The 15,621-nt window shown below is 41.6% G+C and overlaps 1 protein-coding gene and 1 pseudogene across 1 annotated transcript in view; both read left to right on the top strand.

The window, feature by feature from the left end:
• The first annotated feature begins 547 nt into the window (after window positions 1-547).
• Window positions 548-15,621, top strand: part of LOC147422905 (6-phosphofructo-2-kinase/fructose-2,6-bisphosphatase-like) — a 74,025-nt gene continuing 58,951 nt past the window's right edge. The window contains 7 exon segments of the mRNA XM_086501911.1: window positions 548-760; window positions 762-902; window positions 11,722-11,785; window positions 11,864-12,180; window positions 12,478-12,702; window positions 13,615-13,830; window positions 13,979-14,071. Coding sequence (XP_086358037.1) covers window positions 695-760; window positions 762-902; window positions 11,722-11,785; window positions 11,864-12,180; window positions 12,478-12,702; window positions 13,615-13,830; window positions 13,979-14,071 — 1,122 coding nt within the window. The 5' untranslated portion in view covers window positions 548-694.
• On the top strand, window positions 7,966-10,022 carry LOC147422906 (uncharacterized; annotated as a pseudogene).

Consider the following 15,621-nt stretch of genomic DNA (forward strand, 5'->3'; position numbering starts at 1 on the left):
GCCGAAGGGTAGAAGTTGCATGTGGTTGCCTCCGTAACTCTCTTTGAGCGCATGATTTTTTTGAGGTCCACGTTCCGAGAAAACGACGTGTGTACATTGTATATAGATCTTCTCTCTCTCTCTCTCTCACACACACACACACACACACACACACACACCTGCCAAGAGAAAATCACAACAGATTCATGTTGTCGCCTGCTACCTTGCTGCCAAAGGAATCCGCACGTTCAAAAGAGGGGCAAAGTTAATGACACGTGGCATGTCTCTCTGCTCGAGCTTTATTCAAGCTCCATAAAGAACTAGTGTGGCCGACGGCCTTCGGCCGCCTCTCTCTCTTTCTCTCTCCCCGCGTGCGCACTGTCCTCACTGTAGCCGGATAAAGGAAATTGCGACAAGTGGCACTGAAAAACCACTCTCGTTAATATATAGTATAGATTGGAATAGAAAGAGTTAGAATAGAAATCGACTCACGAGTCACGAGTAGCGATCTTTAGGTAAAGTATCCCAATCTATTATCCTGCAACTGACGGAAATTCTCCTTTCTAAAAGAAATACAAACTGGTACTGCTCGAGCCTCGACAGGGCATGCTCGGAGCTTGCTCAAAGCCCGATGTCTAGTTGAACCACACGATCATCATATCGAAAATTTGAACGCAGAAGTTGACTTGTGGTCGTGGTGGCGGTGGCGGTGGCGATGGGGTCGGTGGGTTCAAAGGCGGGAGGGGCCAAGAGCGAGGACGCCGAGGAGAATGGCGGGGGTGGCGGCGGAGGTGCAGGGCAGTCAGCTTTACGTTTCGCTCAAGATGGAGGTAGACCCAAGCAGCTGCAAGCGCCTGGGCGACGTCGTCCCACATGTCTACGGCTCCGCTCACTTGGTGGGCTCCTGGGATCCCTCTAAAGCTGTAAGTAGTCGTGCTCTTTGCCCTCGTCGCTTCACTTCTAGAACTAAACAGCCCAAGTTGCGCTAGCTTTTGTAGTGTGAAAATCACTGCGCTGGCTGCCTGCTCAGGCTGTCATGCCTTTTTTTCCTTATTTTGACCAATGCTATTATCAAAATCAGGTTGAACTACTGTTTTTATTTGGTTTTGTATGTAATCTTGCCTAAGGACACTTCACAGGTGTATGGTTTCGGCTAATACATGTTGAAAGAGTAAAATTGTGCTTCAATTAGTGCTTTCAAGAGTTGGCCTAGTTGGATACAATAAGTAGTGGCGAGTGAGAGTGGATGATATTAGTATTCTTGTGGGTTTTAGGAGTTCTGCATCAAAGCTAGACCAAGAGCTTGATATTTCAGCATGTACTTTAAGGTGGGCCACAAGCTGTCTGATTGGGATTTTGACACTTATACAGGATGCACCCATCAGAAAGAAGCCAGGAATTGTGACTAGAAATTGAAAGCGACTGGTATTTCAACTAAGGGAACGATTTATTTGAGCATGTACTGTCAGTCCTGCAATGTAATGGCACTAAGAGATTGTTATGTGTTGTCTCTCCCTTTACATGTTACAAACAGAGGTTGTTCGTCATCCAAAAGGCTTTCATGGACAAGCAAAAGGCACATACACTTGTCCCTATGGTGGTGCCATCGTAAATGTAACCATACATGTGTCATTTCACATGAAATTAACATTGAGATTGTTAGTCATGGGCTGTTGGGAAAGGATATTGTGCTTTGGAAATGCTTTGCGGAGGGCTTTTGGGAAATTATGGTGTGCTTTGGGAATGCTTTAGACAAGTATGCTAGTGTAGTTGCCGAAGCAAGGCAAACCTCCCTTCAAGGATCTTCCACTCATTGAAAATGCTATTTCCGAAACATTTTCCTTTGTGGGAATGCAAACATGGAATGTTCCCATTCTTAAAAAAGCCAATGTAGGAAACGAGTTCCTTTGGTATCTGTTTTGAACTTGTCTTGGTGCCGATTTGAATTGTTTGACTCTGGTTTTAAATATTGGTTGCAATGATTGGTTATTTTACTCCCAGATGGAGTACTGAGAAATGATGTTTGAGAATGCTTGCACATACTCATGGCCCGGACCCTTGTGGTTATTTGCGGGAGGAGTATTAAGAAGTGTGAGCAGTGGTTACTCTCAGCACCTCCAAACAACGCGTGCTACGGTCTGGGGAGTGTTTGGTTGTAAGAGGCCTCTATATCTCCTGGCCCGGACCTTTTTAGGTTATGTGGGAGGAGTGATGAGGGAGTCGTTGAATATCTCTTGGCCCGGACCTTGTTAGGTTATGCGGGAGGAGTGTTCATCGGCAACTTAATGTTTCTATGTCTTGTAACATGCATATGTGAGCATTTGTGTTGCATTGTGATTTGCCAACCACTAAATATTCCTTATTGGACGAGATACTTTTGGGAAGTCAACGACCTAGGATATCACGAGTTCCGATCTGGAATAAGACTTCTTATTGGATGAGATTCTAGCCGACCCAAGAAATCAAGAGCTCCGATTTGGAATGACCTCGGAATTTCCCTCGGAATGACTCGGAAATTTTTTGAGCTAACTTGAGTTGTTTTGCAGATATGTTGAAATCGCGGACGACTACTTTCTTTCAAGAAGGAGGGATGTCACAAACTGCTGGCGTATCAAGCCGCTAAAGAACGGAGCCAACCAGGAAAGTCACTTTTTGAGTGGGGATACTGTCTGTGAAGCGTCCTAGTACGGATATGCTTCCGAAATCGGGCTAGAACAGGTCATTTTCAGCCCAGATTATGCAGGGCTGCTTGTAGGAAATCATAGGTTTTATTCCCTCTTTGAATACAATAAAGAAATACCGAAAGGGGCGCCAGTCTTTGGGGCCAACAGGTGTTGACGTCTGCTTGGTAGCGCTCTAGCTTCCAAGCCGTGTGTGTTTGAAGTATCAATTCCCGTTACAGGTTTTTATTTGCAAAGTTTCTGTGTCCTAAAGTCTAGAGTAAAGTTTCCGATAAAAGCCTACATCTACCACTCTACGGGCCAGTTTCATGGTTCCGTTGCCGGGACAAAATCTTTACGCTAGCCTGTTGACGTGGCAGAGCTGTACGGATTTCCCCGTTTTACACTGACGGCTTACCTAGCAGAGCTGTACGGATTTCAGCTTTTGTGTTGGCAACTTTTGGGCATCTGCTTTTGAGCCAGTTGCTTTTGAGTTTCAAGCTTTTCATGTAAACTGCTTTTCAAGGCCAAGGGCATTTAAATAAGTGCAGAGGGCTCAACTCTGGCATGCTTAAGTGTGAAGGTGCAGGGATTGGAGTACCGGCATTATACTCAGTTGAAGCAATATAAAGAAATACCGAAAGGGGCGCCAACGTTTTGGGGCCAATACTCTCTGGGACAGAATTCCGCCACTCCATGTTGGGTGTGCTCTCTCTCTTTCAATTTCAGTTGTTATTGAAGTGCTAAAAGTCTGTTCAGTCTGCTCTTTTCCATTGGAACGTGGTTCTCGTCTTGTGACAACCTCACCAATACGATCAATTCCTGGAATTTCAATCATAGAACCATATTTCTATGTATTTGATCCCTCAATACCGTAGAGAGACTAAGCAGCCACTACTCGGAGGCCAATGAAATTGTGGCAGCCAAGATGTCAAAAATACACTCTGAAATTCAATGAGAGTAGGATTGTTGTGTGCCATCATTCTCGAATCATAAACAAGCCACCGAGAATATCATGGCCACATTGTTGTCGTGAATTTAGCATTGTTATGTGCTCAACATGCTAGAGTTACAAACACAACCTCTAGAATAGCTTCAAGAGGCATTTTCGCTCATTAGAGCCTCTTACATTTTCCTATGAATTAGGGTAATGCCGTCATACTGAACATTTCCAGTAGTAATTACCTTGTAAACAGTTTTTCGGGATTGCAAAAAGATGAAGACATTTTTCATGTTCTCAAATGTTGGCTTCTTGATATCTTTCCAACACTTTCAACATAATTTTGATTCATTAAATCAATATAAGTTCAACAAAAAAATCGATCGAATAATCAAAACACACAAAGAGAACAACAGAAACAAGAATCAAAACACAAGATACCATACTACGTACCAACCATCTCCTCCAATCAATATGATTGAGTACTTGCCTTCTGCCTCGTTATTCATCTCGTGGAGCATGAATTACAATAAGATGGAGATTCTGATGGCTTTGTTGTCTTTGAAAGGGAGGTAAAACACCCGGTTGCCTGATCAGGATGCTTTTAGAGCTCTCGTTTAAGAGTCAAGAAGATTCTGGCTGAAAAAGTGTGGTGCGTACGAAGACGTGATTTCAGGATTCTCTTTCTCTCTTCATGCATGCATCCAAAATAGAATTGGTTGCTTTTCACTTAAACTCTAAGAATAGTAAGTAAATGAGAGTTCTATGTACATTGCTTCTTTTGAATGATTTTTGAGAATAAAACATAAGCAAAATTGATAAAATGCTCAAAAGTAGTGATAGTGATAATAGTCCTCTCTGATAGGGAAGCAACTGTTCTCGGTTGCAGAAAAGAGAGAAAACTAGAAATCTTCAAAATTTGTGTAGAGACTAGGTAAATCTCCATATGAGATATGTTGATTCAAGTAAAGTACTGAAAGGAAACTTCCCACTGCTTATCATAATATTCTGAAAAGAATAAATTAAAAAGGCAAGTGCAATCCACATATGAAAGTATCTAAGAATTTGAAAGAGATGTTTATTAGCGAGCCCTCTAACAAAGACAAAAAGAGCATGATAAAGTGAGAAGCAATCACCTTTTACACTTTTCAAAGGGCAAAACCTCAATCAAGTATTGCTGTGAATGATGCACTGAATGGCTGTCAAAGGGCAAACATCAAGCATTAAATACCACAGACCTCTTTGGCATCCACTTGACGCCTTCAAGGCCGTGATTCTGAAACTTAAGCAAATACTTGCAATGCAACATACCATTGTGTGTCAAAGTGTTTCGATGGTCTATGAGGGTCTCAAGTATAAGGATTTCAAAATCTTCCTCTAAAAAGGGTGGATCATCAATGATAGGGAGTGATGGTAGAGAGCCTTTGAAAGGATGAAGAAGTTTTATGTGAAATGTATTGTGAATTTTTCAAAGGTTATGAAGAGCTAATTGAAAGAAATTAGCATTAATACAATCAGTGATTTTAAATGGACCACAATTACCGCGGTGCTAGCTTGACAACATGACTGGTCTCTACACTCTTAAAACGTCTGCTTTCGAAGCATGACCAAATCTCCCTCTTTGAATTTCATGGGTTCTCTTTTACTTGCTCGTTTCATATATGCATGTTGTGTTTTGTGAATTTCTTGTTTTGCTCGCTCTAAGATTTGGGCGTGTTGTTGAGCAATTTCATCAGTTTGTGCTACTTCATGAGAAATGTGAGACACAAGAGTAGGCAATGAGTACCCATATACAATTTGAAATGGTGATTTTCGCGTGAATGAATGAGGAGTGAACATTGTATGCAAATTGAAGGGACTGGATGTATGTGTTCCAAGTTCCTGGTCTCACGTGGTGGTGGATGAGAAGGATAACTCTTTCTGATTTGTGGCCCTTTTGGAGTTTGGTCTTTACCTTCGCAGCTTCATCATCATGAGTTAATAAAATAGCTCTTTTCAATGTATGTGGACGAAATTTGTTGACTTAAGTATGCAAAGTACACTCTAAGTCGGGAATATATTTTCGTTTGAAAGTAAAGCGAGAAACTTTTTAAACATTTTGAAGAGCAAGCAGAATTTGCCAAAATTTATCGAGTACTCCGTGACAATTTTCCATATCTTAAATTGAAGAGTATTCTATGCATGTCTAATTTTCTCTTTGTATTGAGAAGAGAGAAAGTATTTCATTACCATTCTTTGGAATTTCTTCCAAGTTTGTGGTCGTTTGTGTCGTTTACGAGTCACATTTTACAAAAAAGAAGGGCATCCAAGGATGATAACCAAGAGAGAAGCTCACGTGCATCTTTTCTTCCATCGTATTTAATAAAAGTATATGTTTTTTTAGAGATCTTGTTTTGTTTTGTTTTGTTTTGGTTTGAGCATTCAAAGTATGCTTAATCACTTTTGATAAGTTGTTTGTCTTCGTTGTCATCTTCATGATTGCGCTTATGGGAACTTTACTTTTGTAACTTCTCAAGCTTTTTGGTGAAGGAGATTATTTGATTATGTGAGCGCGTTCCTTTTCAAGCTCTTAAAAAAGAACAATCTTTTGATCTATAATAAAAGAATCTTGGGTGGTTATAGTTGGTTAACTCTAGTAAAAAATAAAATAAAATATAGATGTAAATCCAAAATATATGCAAGAGCTAAATTGCAAAAAAAAAGAAAGTAAGAAAACAAATAAGATGATATCTTTGTATATTGAACGAGTAAGAAAAATTCCAAGAAGATCTTTGAACAATCCAAATTGTTGGTGGATAGAAGTAGTTGATAGAGTGTCTTCTTGTTTCGTCGATGATTGTAGGTACTTTGATTGATTTTAAGGCTGATTTTCAACTTTGTGATTGTCCCTTGAGAGTGTAAGCAATCCGTGAATTGCCTTTGTTACTTTTCTTCAATTTCTTGCATCGTTTTCTTCGAAGTAGATTGCTCATAGTTGTGATTGAAACCATTGAGATAAGAAAGCTTATTATTCTTAAATCTTTAGCAAAGAGAGAGCCTTCCAAAAGCGAAAGTCTTTATACTAAAATTTATTTGATTTGCCCACAAGAAGCACTCTTCTTTGCTTCTACACACTGTCTGGAGTGTTTTTAAAGCAATGATACCACTCTTGGCTTCCTGATATCTTTCCAACACTTTCAACACAACTGTGATTCATTAAATCAAAATAAATTCAGCAAAAAACTTGATTGAATAATAATCATCACACAAAACACAAAATGCCATATTGGGTATCGACCATCTTTCTCAATGAATATGATTAAGAATTTGGCTTCCGCCATTTTATTCATCTCATGGAGCATGAATTTCAATAAGATAATAGATGAAAGATAAGAGAGCATGAGCTACGCAATCAAGAGAATGCATGCCGTGATTAAGAGAGAAAATTAGCATAAAAGAGGACAAAAGTGTATCTTTTGCAGATTTTCTCTGATAGAGATTTTGATGGCTCCGCTGGCTTCGAACGGAAGTAAAACTCTAGGTCACCTGGTCACACGGTTGTTCTCGTCCGTCGGACGTAACGTCCCGTCCGGTCACGTCCGGTTTCATCCCGTCTGGTAGTGGCGTACGTTCCGTCCGGCCCCTTTTTAGTCCGTTTGACCGGTTTTAAAACTGTTGACTGCGCTTTTGTTTGTGAGGATTTTACGTTACTTTTTGGCATAGGATCCCTCCTAGGATCCCCCCCCTCACCTCCCACATGCCTTGAGCTTCCTCTCTCTCTCTCTCTCTCCCTCTCACATTGCTTTGGATTCCATTAGCTCCTCTCTCTCCCTCTCCCCCTCTCTCATTGCTTTGGTCCTTTACCTTGGATTCCATTAGGGCCTAGGCTCCTCTCTCTCTCTCTCTCTCTCTCTCTCTCTCTCTCTCTCTCTTATCTAACTCTCTTGTGTTCAAGGGCAAGTGTCTACACTCTAAATCTATATAAAGATGCCCTCTTTCTCTTCTTCTCCATTATGTTCTAACTCAAGGCTCAAGCTCATGAGTCATTCTCAAGCTCTCAAGCTCTCCATTCCTCCATGAAGCATTCCTCCATAGCTCTCAAGCTCTCCATTCCTCCCTCATAGCTCTCCATTCCTCTATGAAGCTTTCCTCTTGAGTCTTCCTCTCTCACACCTCCTCTCTCCATTATCAAAAAATCTCTAGCTCTCCATTGCGTAACCCTCTCAAGTTTCAACTTTCAAGCTCTAAATCTCTCAACTTTCAAGTGTTCTATCATGCCTCCCCCTCTTCATGAAGGTTTTGAAAAGCATTGCCGTTCCTATGAGAGAGTGAGGGACAAACGAAACGTTTGTAGGTGGACATGCAAGTATTGTCCCAAGATCATGACCTCCTCCTCCATCGACGAAGATGGGAGGTGAAGCCGGTCCATGTCCCAATATACCCGACGACATTTTGGAAGAGTGCAAGAAGAAGTATCTCCCTTTGAAAACGCGCAAGGTGGGGATGAAGAGAGCCCAAGAGGAGATAGTGGCGTCCGACATTGATGTTACCGACTCGGAGGAGGATACAACTACAAGCGGCCCTTCTCCCTCTACCTCCATTGCAAGCGGTGACGCGACGGCAAGCTCAATGGCTACCAATAAGAAGAAGGCATCGGCAAGTGCTAGTGGCCGTCCTCCAAAGCAAGCAAGGCAAGCCTCTCTCTTGCAATCGGTGGGTTTGAGCTCCGGTCCATTGTCTTTCCTCAAAGAGAGACAAAGGTTTGCGGACATTGAGATTGCACGCACCATCATTGAGTGTAATCTTGCTTTCAACATCCTTCGACTAGAGCGGTGGAAGAGGATGGTGAAAGCTATTGCGGCCGTCGGTCCATGGTCGGTCCATGTGAGGGGTGGACGGGTCCATCCTATGCGGACATGCGCACCAAGAAGCTCGACGAAGAGCGGACAAGAATCGACAAATCCCTTGAGCCCATGCGAGCCGGATGGGCAAAATATGGGTGCTCCATTCTCTCCGATGGGTGGAGTGATCGTAAGAAGAGGGGCATCATTAACATACTCGTGTCATGCCCTCTTGGCACCTACTTCTTGAGAGCGGTTGATGCGGGAGCAAGAGGCAAGAAGGTCACGGGAAAATTCATCAAGGCGGCAATAGAAGAGGTGAGAGTTTAAGTTGTCCTCTCTTCTTGTGCAATGTGCATTGTGCAATGTGTAGTATGTACTTACTACTTTTTGTCCTCTTGATAAGTGTTCTAAATTTTTCTCTCTTTAATGTAGGTCGGGCCCGAAAATGTGGTGCAAGTGATCACCGATAATGCATCCAATTGCACTAGCATGAGCCGACTACTTGAGGCCCAATACAAGAACATTGTATGGACCCCTTGTGCCTCCCATTGCCTCGATCTTCTCATGGAAGACATAGGAGAACTAGAATGGGTGAAGGCCATTCTCACCCAAGTCCTCACTATCGTCAACTTCATCAATGCTAAGGTGAGAGTACTTGCAATTTTTCGCACGTACTCCGACAAGGAGTTGAAGAAACCCTCGGCAACACGATTTGCCTCTATGTGGCTTCTTCTTGAGCGCCTCTACGATGTCCAAAACAAAGTGCAAAAAACCATGGTGTCCGATGAGTTCAAGCAATGGTGTGAAGGAGAGAACTCGGCAACCTCACAAGAGGCAAAGGCCATCCAACGGCTTTCTCTCAAAGAAGAATTTTGGGAAGAGGTGAAGGGTCTTGTGGTAGCCATCTTGCCCATCTACAGAGTGCTCCGAATGACCGACATGGAGGGATCTACCATAGGCCTTCTTTACCACTTCATGGATGAGGCATACAAGGAAATAGAGGCATCAACCATTCTTGATGGTCCACCCGATGGGACACGGTATGATGTATCTCCTTTGCTCTCCATTCTCAAGCCGACAATATGTTTTTTGCTAATTTGCACTATGCCTCACCTCTCTCTCTCTCTCTCTCTCTCTCTCTCTCTCTCTCTTTGTAGTGATGTCTTTGAAGATTCCCCCAAGAAAGATGATATCCTCTTTCTTTTCCAAAAGAGATGGGATTTTATGAAGAGGCCCATTCACCACTTTGCGGCTCTCTTGCATCCGGCCTACAAGAAGCCGGATCTTTTCACAAACCAAATGCTACAAGAAGAGAGCCGCAACTTCCTTCCCAAGGCCCTCTCGGAAGATCATCACGGCGCATTCCTTCAAGAACTAATCAACTATGGAGACCAAAGAGGCACGGCTTTTACTTCCACCGTATGTTGGAAGAGGGAGTCGTTGGTGAAGCCTCTTTTTTGGTGGGAGAGCTTCGGGTACCAATTACCTCACCTTCAAAGAGTTGCATTAAGGATTCTTGGACAAGTAAACCCTCTTAAGCCTCGGGCCTTGGCTCTCTCTCTCTCTCTCTCTCTCTCTCTCTCTCATGAATTATATTACATACATGATACTATCTTTTGAATATAATATAGGATTGCTCATCCGGTGCATGCGAGCGAAATTGGTCCGCATACTCGCTTATCCACACCAAAATTCGCAACAAACTGTCAACAAAGCAATTGGAGCGGCTCATCTATTGTCGCTCCAATCTCTCAATGTTGCGCTCCATGCATGAGATGCCTATGGCTAGACAAGTAAACCCTCTTTCTACACACTTGCTTCTTGACTCATATGGGCTATGGCTTTGCATTCCAATTCACATGTGCTAACTTTATCTTGAGTCTTGACTCTTTTGAACTTTTGTATAACTTGTCAAATAGGTCAATGTTGATGATTGCAAGCTTTCAATTGATACTCTCAAAAGTGTCAACAAAGAGCGTGATATAACGGAGGAGCAAATTTTCCGCGAGCTCTACTTGGAGCTAGAGGAGATTGACCGACGGGTTTCTCGCACACGATCACGCAAGAGGGTCATTGTGCGTGGAGTCCCTTCGGCTACAAGAGGTAGAGGTGCAAGAGCTTCCCATGCTCGTGGCCGTGGGCGTGAGATGGAGACTAATACTCCTACAACCTATGTGCGTCAAGGCTCGGGAAGCGGCCCCATTGCGGCGGCCTCTGTTTTGGAGGATGTGCCTATTCGTAGATCCAACACTATGGACCCTAGAGAGCCGGAGTATGACGAGGAGGGAAATCTCCTTAGTGAGGGAGATTATGACACACCACAATCCGATTCATGTGAGGATGAAGATGACATCGATGAGCATAGCTCACAAGAGGAAGACGATGATGATGATGAGAGCGGAGGAAGCTCTTAGACTTTAGTGTCTCTCATATCTTTTTTCACCTTACTTCCACTTTTTGCACGATTGAGGCTTAAAAGGCCTACTTTTTTGTATCATCTCGATTATCAAATCTCAACTTAGCTTTTTGATTTATGACATATGTAATGCGAATCGCAGTTCATGCCCATTGTGTCTCATTGTCTTGATTCTCAACTCTTGAGTGTCGGCACGTGGCACTTGCAAATTGCATTCTTGTCCAATGTGATAATCAATTGTCTATTTGTCCTAAGTGTAAAATCTAGGGTTAAGAATTGCGTGTTTTTATTTTTGAACGTACGTAACCATGTCGTACGACATAAAATTTTCTAGTTCGATGAGTACCGTATGTCTTCGTACGTGGACAAAACGTACGTGACCGTACGAGACCACCTGCCTGGTCAGGATGCTTTTGGAGCACTCATCTTTCTCATGAAGAGTCAAGAAGATGATTCTTGTTGAAAAAGTGCAGTGCGCGCGAAGACACGATTTCGGGATTCTCTCTCTCTCTTCATGCATGCACCCAAAATAGAAGTGATTGATTTTCACTTAAACTATAAGATTAATAGGTAAAGGAGAGTTCTATTTATATTGCTTCTTTTGAATGATTTTTGAGAATCAAACATAAGCAAATTTAGTAAAATGTCCAAAAGTGGTAATAATGATAACATCAAAAGTTTCTTTACAAAAGATTTTTTTTGGGGTGTATTTTTACATCATAGCAGAAATATTATTTTTGCCTTAAGGTCAAGATAAAGGCAGTCCAACATGCAAAAGTTCTTTGATGTTAGATCATAATCGAAAGTCCAATTTCCTGTTTTATCCTTCATTGGGAAAGCTTTCTTTATCTGTCTTTCTAAAAAAGGAGATAATACCTCAGCTTATCATATTTCATGGAGCAGCTTGCGATGGAGCGTGAGACAACATCCACATGGGAAATCAGTTTTGTGGCCCCCTCTGATCATGGTATGACAGCTGTAAGTAATGATTTAATTTGATGGTATTCACCTGTGAATCTTGTAGCTCTGACAACTTTTTTTGCAGAAACTTTGGATTTCAAGTTTCTTCTAAAGCCAAGACATGGTACTTTACCATGTATCATTGAAGAAGGTTCAAAACGCTTACTGAGTGGAGGAAACATTATGGATAGAGATGCCGGATCTACAGCTATGTTTAGGCTGCCAGAAAATGGTCCTGAGGTTGTCGAATTTCCCGTTCATGTGAAAGCCGATAGGGTCTCTCCCTTCGCCTTGGCAGGTAGCTGGAGAGCATACAAGGAAAACTTGCAGTCTCATGGCTCTATGGTTCGAGGAATTCCAGATGTCAGCATTGATTCTATGCCTTTGACACCTTCGCTGGAGGTAAGTATTAAAACACAGCCTCCTCTCTGCTTCTGAACTTATTTGATTATTGATATGTGCTCTCCTTTGTTTTTATTTAGCTACCCAGTTCTTGGTGTTAATACCTTGAACTTGAGGTTTTGTACAAGAACTTTATATAACTAAGATCTATTCATTTTTGTTCTGTTTTTTTTTTCTTTTTTTCATTTACTTGTTTTTTTTCTTTGGTTGTGATTATTTGTGACTCATCTTAAATTTTGAAAGTTTTCTATCACTTTGAGATGTAAACGAACTCAACAGAGTTTCTTCGACATGCAGGGAAGTGGGCCACATGCACTTGAATTAGATTTGGAACATTATGAAGTGCCAACTCCTGCCATAGAATTAAATCCTCAGAGTGAGTATGAAGCTGATAAGGCAGAAGATCCCAGGTCAATACACCGTCTTCCATCCTTGATAGTGAATTCCTCCTTTCAAGATGGAGGCTTTGAAAATTCAATCACAAAACAGACTCCAGGATGTTATCTGCCATTAACGTCTAAGGTATTCTGAATAATCTCTGTTCGAAATAGTTTTTCAAACCTCTGTATGCCACTTCAGCACAGAAAATTAGGTCTAGGATTCTGGTCATGAAGACTGGCAACAAGCCAAGGATTTGTTGGGCTAATTCATTTTTCATGTTTGAATGGAACGTGATTCTAGTGGGCCTCCATCCTCTATTTTGTTGGTGGCTTTTAAATCTTAGATGAGGCTTTGCATGACTGGAACGCCCAGCACCATTCTAATTAAGGATGTGTGTACGGTATCCATGTTATCCTGTGGGTTTTGGTTTCTGCTCAAATTCAGCTTAGTCCTCGTATCTTTATTTGATTTTGATTTCACAGCTATGAATCATAAATGCTTGATGGTGCATTCTGCACAAAAGAAAATTCACATGCTTTTACTTCTGGTGTGGTTAAGAGTAAGGGTTCATCAAGGATATCTAGCATGGTCCACATGTTAAACTCACGCTCAAGGGATTGTGAATGAGTGCAACTCCTTAAGGACACATGTTGATGTAGGCCTTGAGGAGCTTCAAGGCTTAAAGAGTTATAGGGTGTGCTGAATTACACCATTAGTTTAAGACACTGCTGAGTGACAACTAACTATCATTTATTATCAATAGGGAAACTGCCAGGGTGTGATACCTACGAGACACTGTACAAAATACCAAGCAGCATCTCTTTGCAAATTGCATGCTTTCAATTTGATAATGGGTATTTAGACCTTTCTACTGAAGGGGTCAAGCTGCTGTGATAGTTTGTGATGGAACTTGGTAGGCTGTCAATGAGAGAACAAGTTTATGCTACTTTTATGGTTCTTGTTGGAAATGTTTGACAAATATTGAGCAATTCAAGTGCTGGATTACTTACCCCATTTCCTGTTTTCTACCAATACCTTTCATTGCGCTATCAGGATGTACTAGTTGGCGTTCTCGACAGTCACCGTTTGATTGCACCAGTAATCACTGGAGAGGAGAAGCTTGTCAGAACAGAACAGTCCTTTCTCCGTTGTGAGAGTTTTCAAGGGCAGTATGTTGATAGAGGTGTTGGCAATTCTCCTCGCCCTTTTCGTCTAGAAAGTGGAAAGGATTTGCTAGAGAGAGAATTGAAGCTGGATAAAGCACATGAGGTTGGTGAAGGCTTCTAACCAGATGTACTCTTCAGAGTGCGTGCATTCAAAAATCATCAATAACTTGGGATCTTATGCATTATTTATCTCTAAGGAGTGTCTATTGCCCAGTTTAATGCATATATTGATGTGTTTATCTGATCATTAGGACATGCCTAAAGCAGCTGGGGCAGTAGCGGCAGCAGCTGTTGCAGATCGAATGCTTGGACCCAAAGAACACAGGCAGCTAGCAGTAATTCTTGTATGCATTTTGTGCTCTCTCTCTACTTTTTCTTGGTTTGCATACTTTTGTAGATTTGTCTTTCACATTTATATCGTATTTGGAATGCTTAATCACGGCACTCCAATTACACGTCTCACAACTTTTTGTCAAGGGAGGAACATGGTAGCATTCTGTGTATGCTGCAGTTTGTTTATGGATCTATTTGCAGGAGGTTAGACAAGGCTTTCAGAAGATTTTCAATGGGAAGAAAGGATCAATTTTTTCATTGTACTGTGAATAAGAAATGTAGACCAATCTGCTTCTCCAGCCATGTCATTTCAAGCAGTTCGGCACATTATACCTAGGATCTTCTGTGCTATCGATCGCACCTTTGCTGTGTGAGAGTCAGCCTGGAATTCTCCTAACACATGTTTGATGAAACTGCATTCTCATGATGTCTAGTGATCTGTATGGCCATCCCATACATTCTCCCTCTCACATGCCAAATACTGTGTAGGGTGAAAATACTCGTCGCTTTATTTCAGGTTGGCTTTCTGTCACCCCCCAGTTCTAACAGATGGCTCTAAGATTTCATCTTGTTCTTGCTCTTGCATGATCAGAAAAATTCTTTAATTATGTGAGAAATTGTCACCTTTTGATCATGTTTTCTTCTTCTTGATTGTTGTTGCTTCCTATTGCTGTTAATATTTTGAGAGAAGAAGATACTTATTTAACATCTTGGGAAACAATGCCAAGTGGTGAAATTGATCTATCTAATGAATCTTGTAGCTCAAGACCTTGAACACCCATTGCACGAGAAGAAAGAGAAAACAAAGATTATATTGATGTTTACAACAGGCCAAAAGAAAAAAGTGGTCTATGAGACAAAGCTATCTAAGGTGTTTGTGTTCTTTGGACATGAAAGTACAACTATGTCAAAATATGTATGGTGGAGTGCACTACGGATCGACATGTACAATAAGGCTGGGTATTGAGGTCTATCACTTGAGGCAGTTCATTGTACGCCAGGGTAAAGCACAAAATGCTCCTATAGTTGCCTGCAGTGATGAGTCGACGAGGTACAAACAAAGAGTCACACCCGTGTAGATATTGATCATTAACTGTGTCCTTTATGAATAAGTCTGCGTGCTCAATAATGGTAACTTTTTGAAAGGACACATCTGTTAACAATCCAATTCAAACAGGTATAACTCGTCAAGGTGACCTTTCAAGATAAAATAACGAGATTAGATGCTGATTCTATACAAGATCCTATCAATCAGGAATCATGACAGATGTCCTTTTTCTTCTCAGGAGTGAGCTTATAAGTTATGGATTTGCGTGAGCTTCTTGTGTTCCTTGTTTGTTGGGTGTCCCAACATTTGGAAGGTTATGACAAGCCTTCTTTTTGACTTGTGCAGAGGTTATGCCTTAACCAAGTTGCAAGATCTCCAGTTTTAAAGGGTGTGGCAAGAAGTAAAGCTATTAGCTGGGGTAGAGTATCCTTAGGATGCAATTTTGTGCTATTATGATGGATTCGAAGTAATCCTTCCATAAACCTTCTCTTTCGTTTTACACTGGAGGTAGGT

This window comes from Adiantum capillus-veneris, chromosome 26 (genome assembly GCF_014529385.1).
Source record: "Adiantum capillus-veneris isolate H3 chromosome 26, ASM1452938v2, whole genome shotgun sequence".
NCBI classification, from domain to species: domain Eukaryota; kingdom Viridiplantae; phylum Streptophyta; class Polypodiopsida; order Polypodiales; family Pteridaceae; genus Adiantum; species Adiantum capillus-veneris.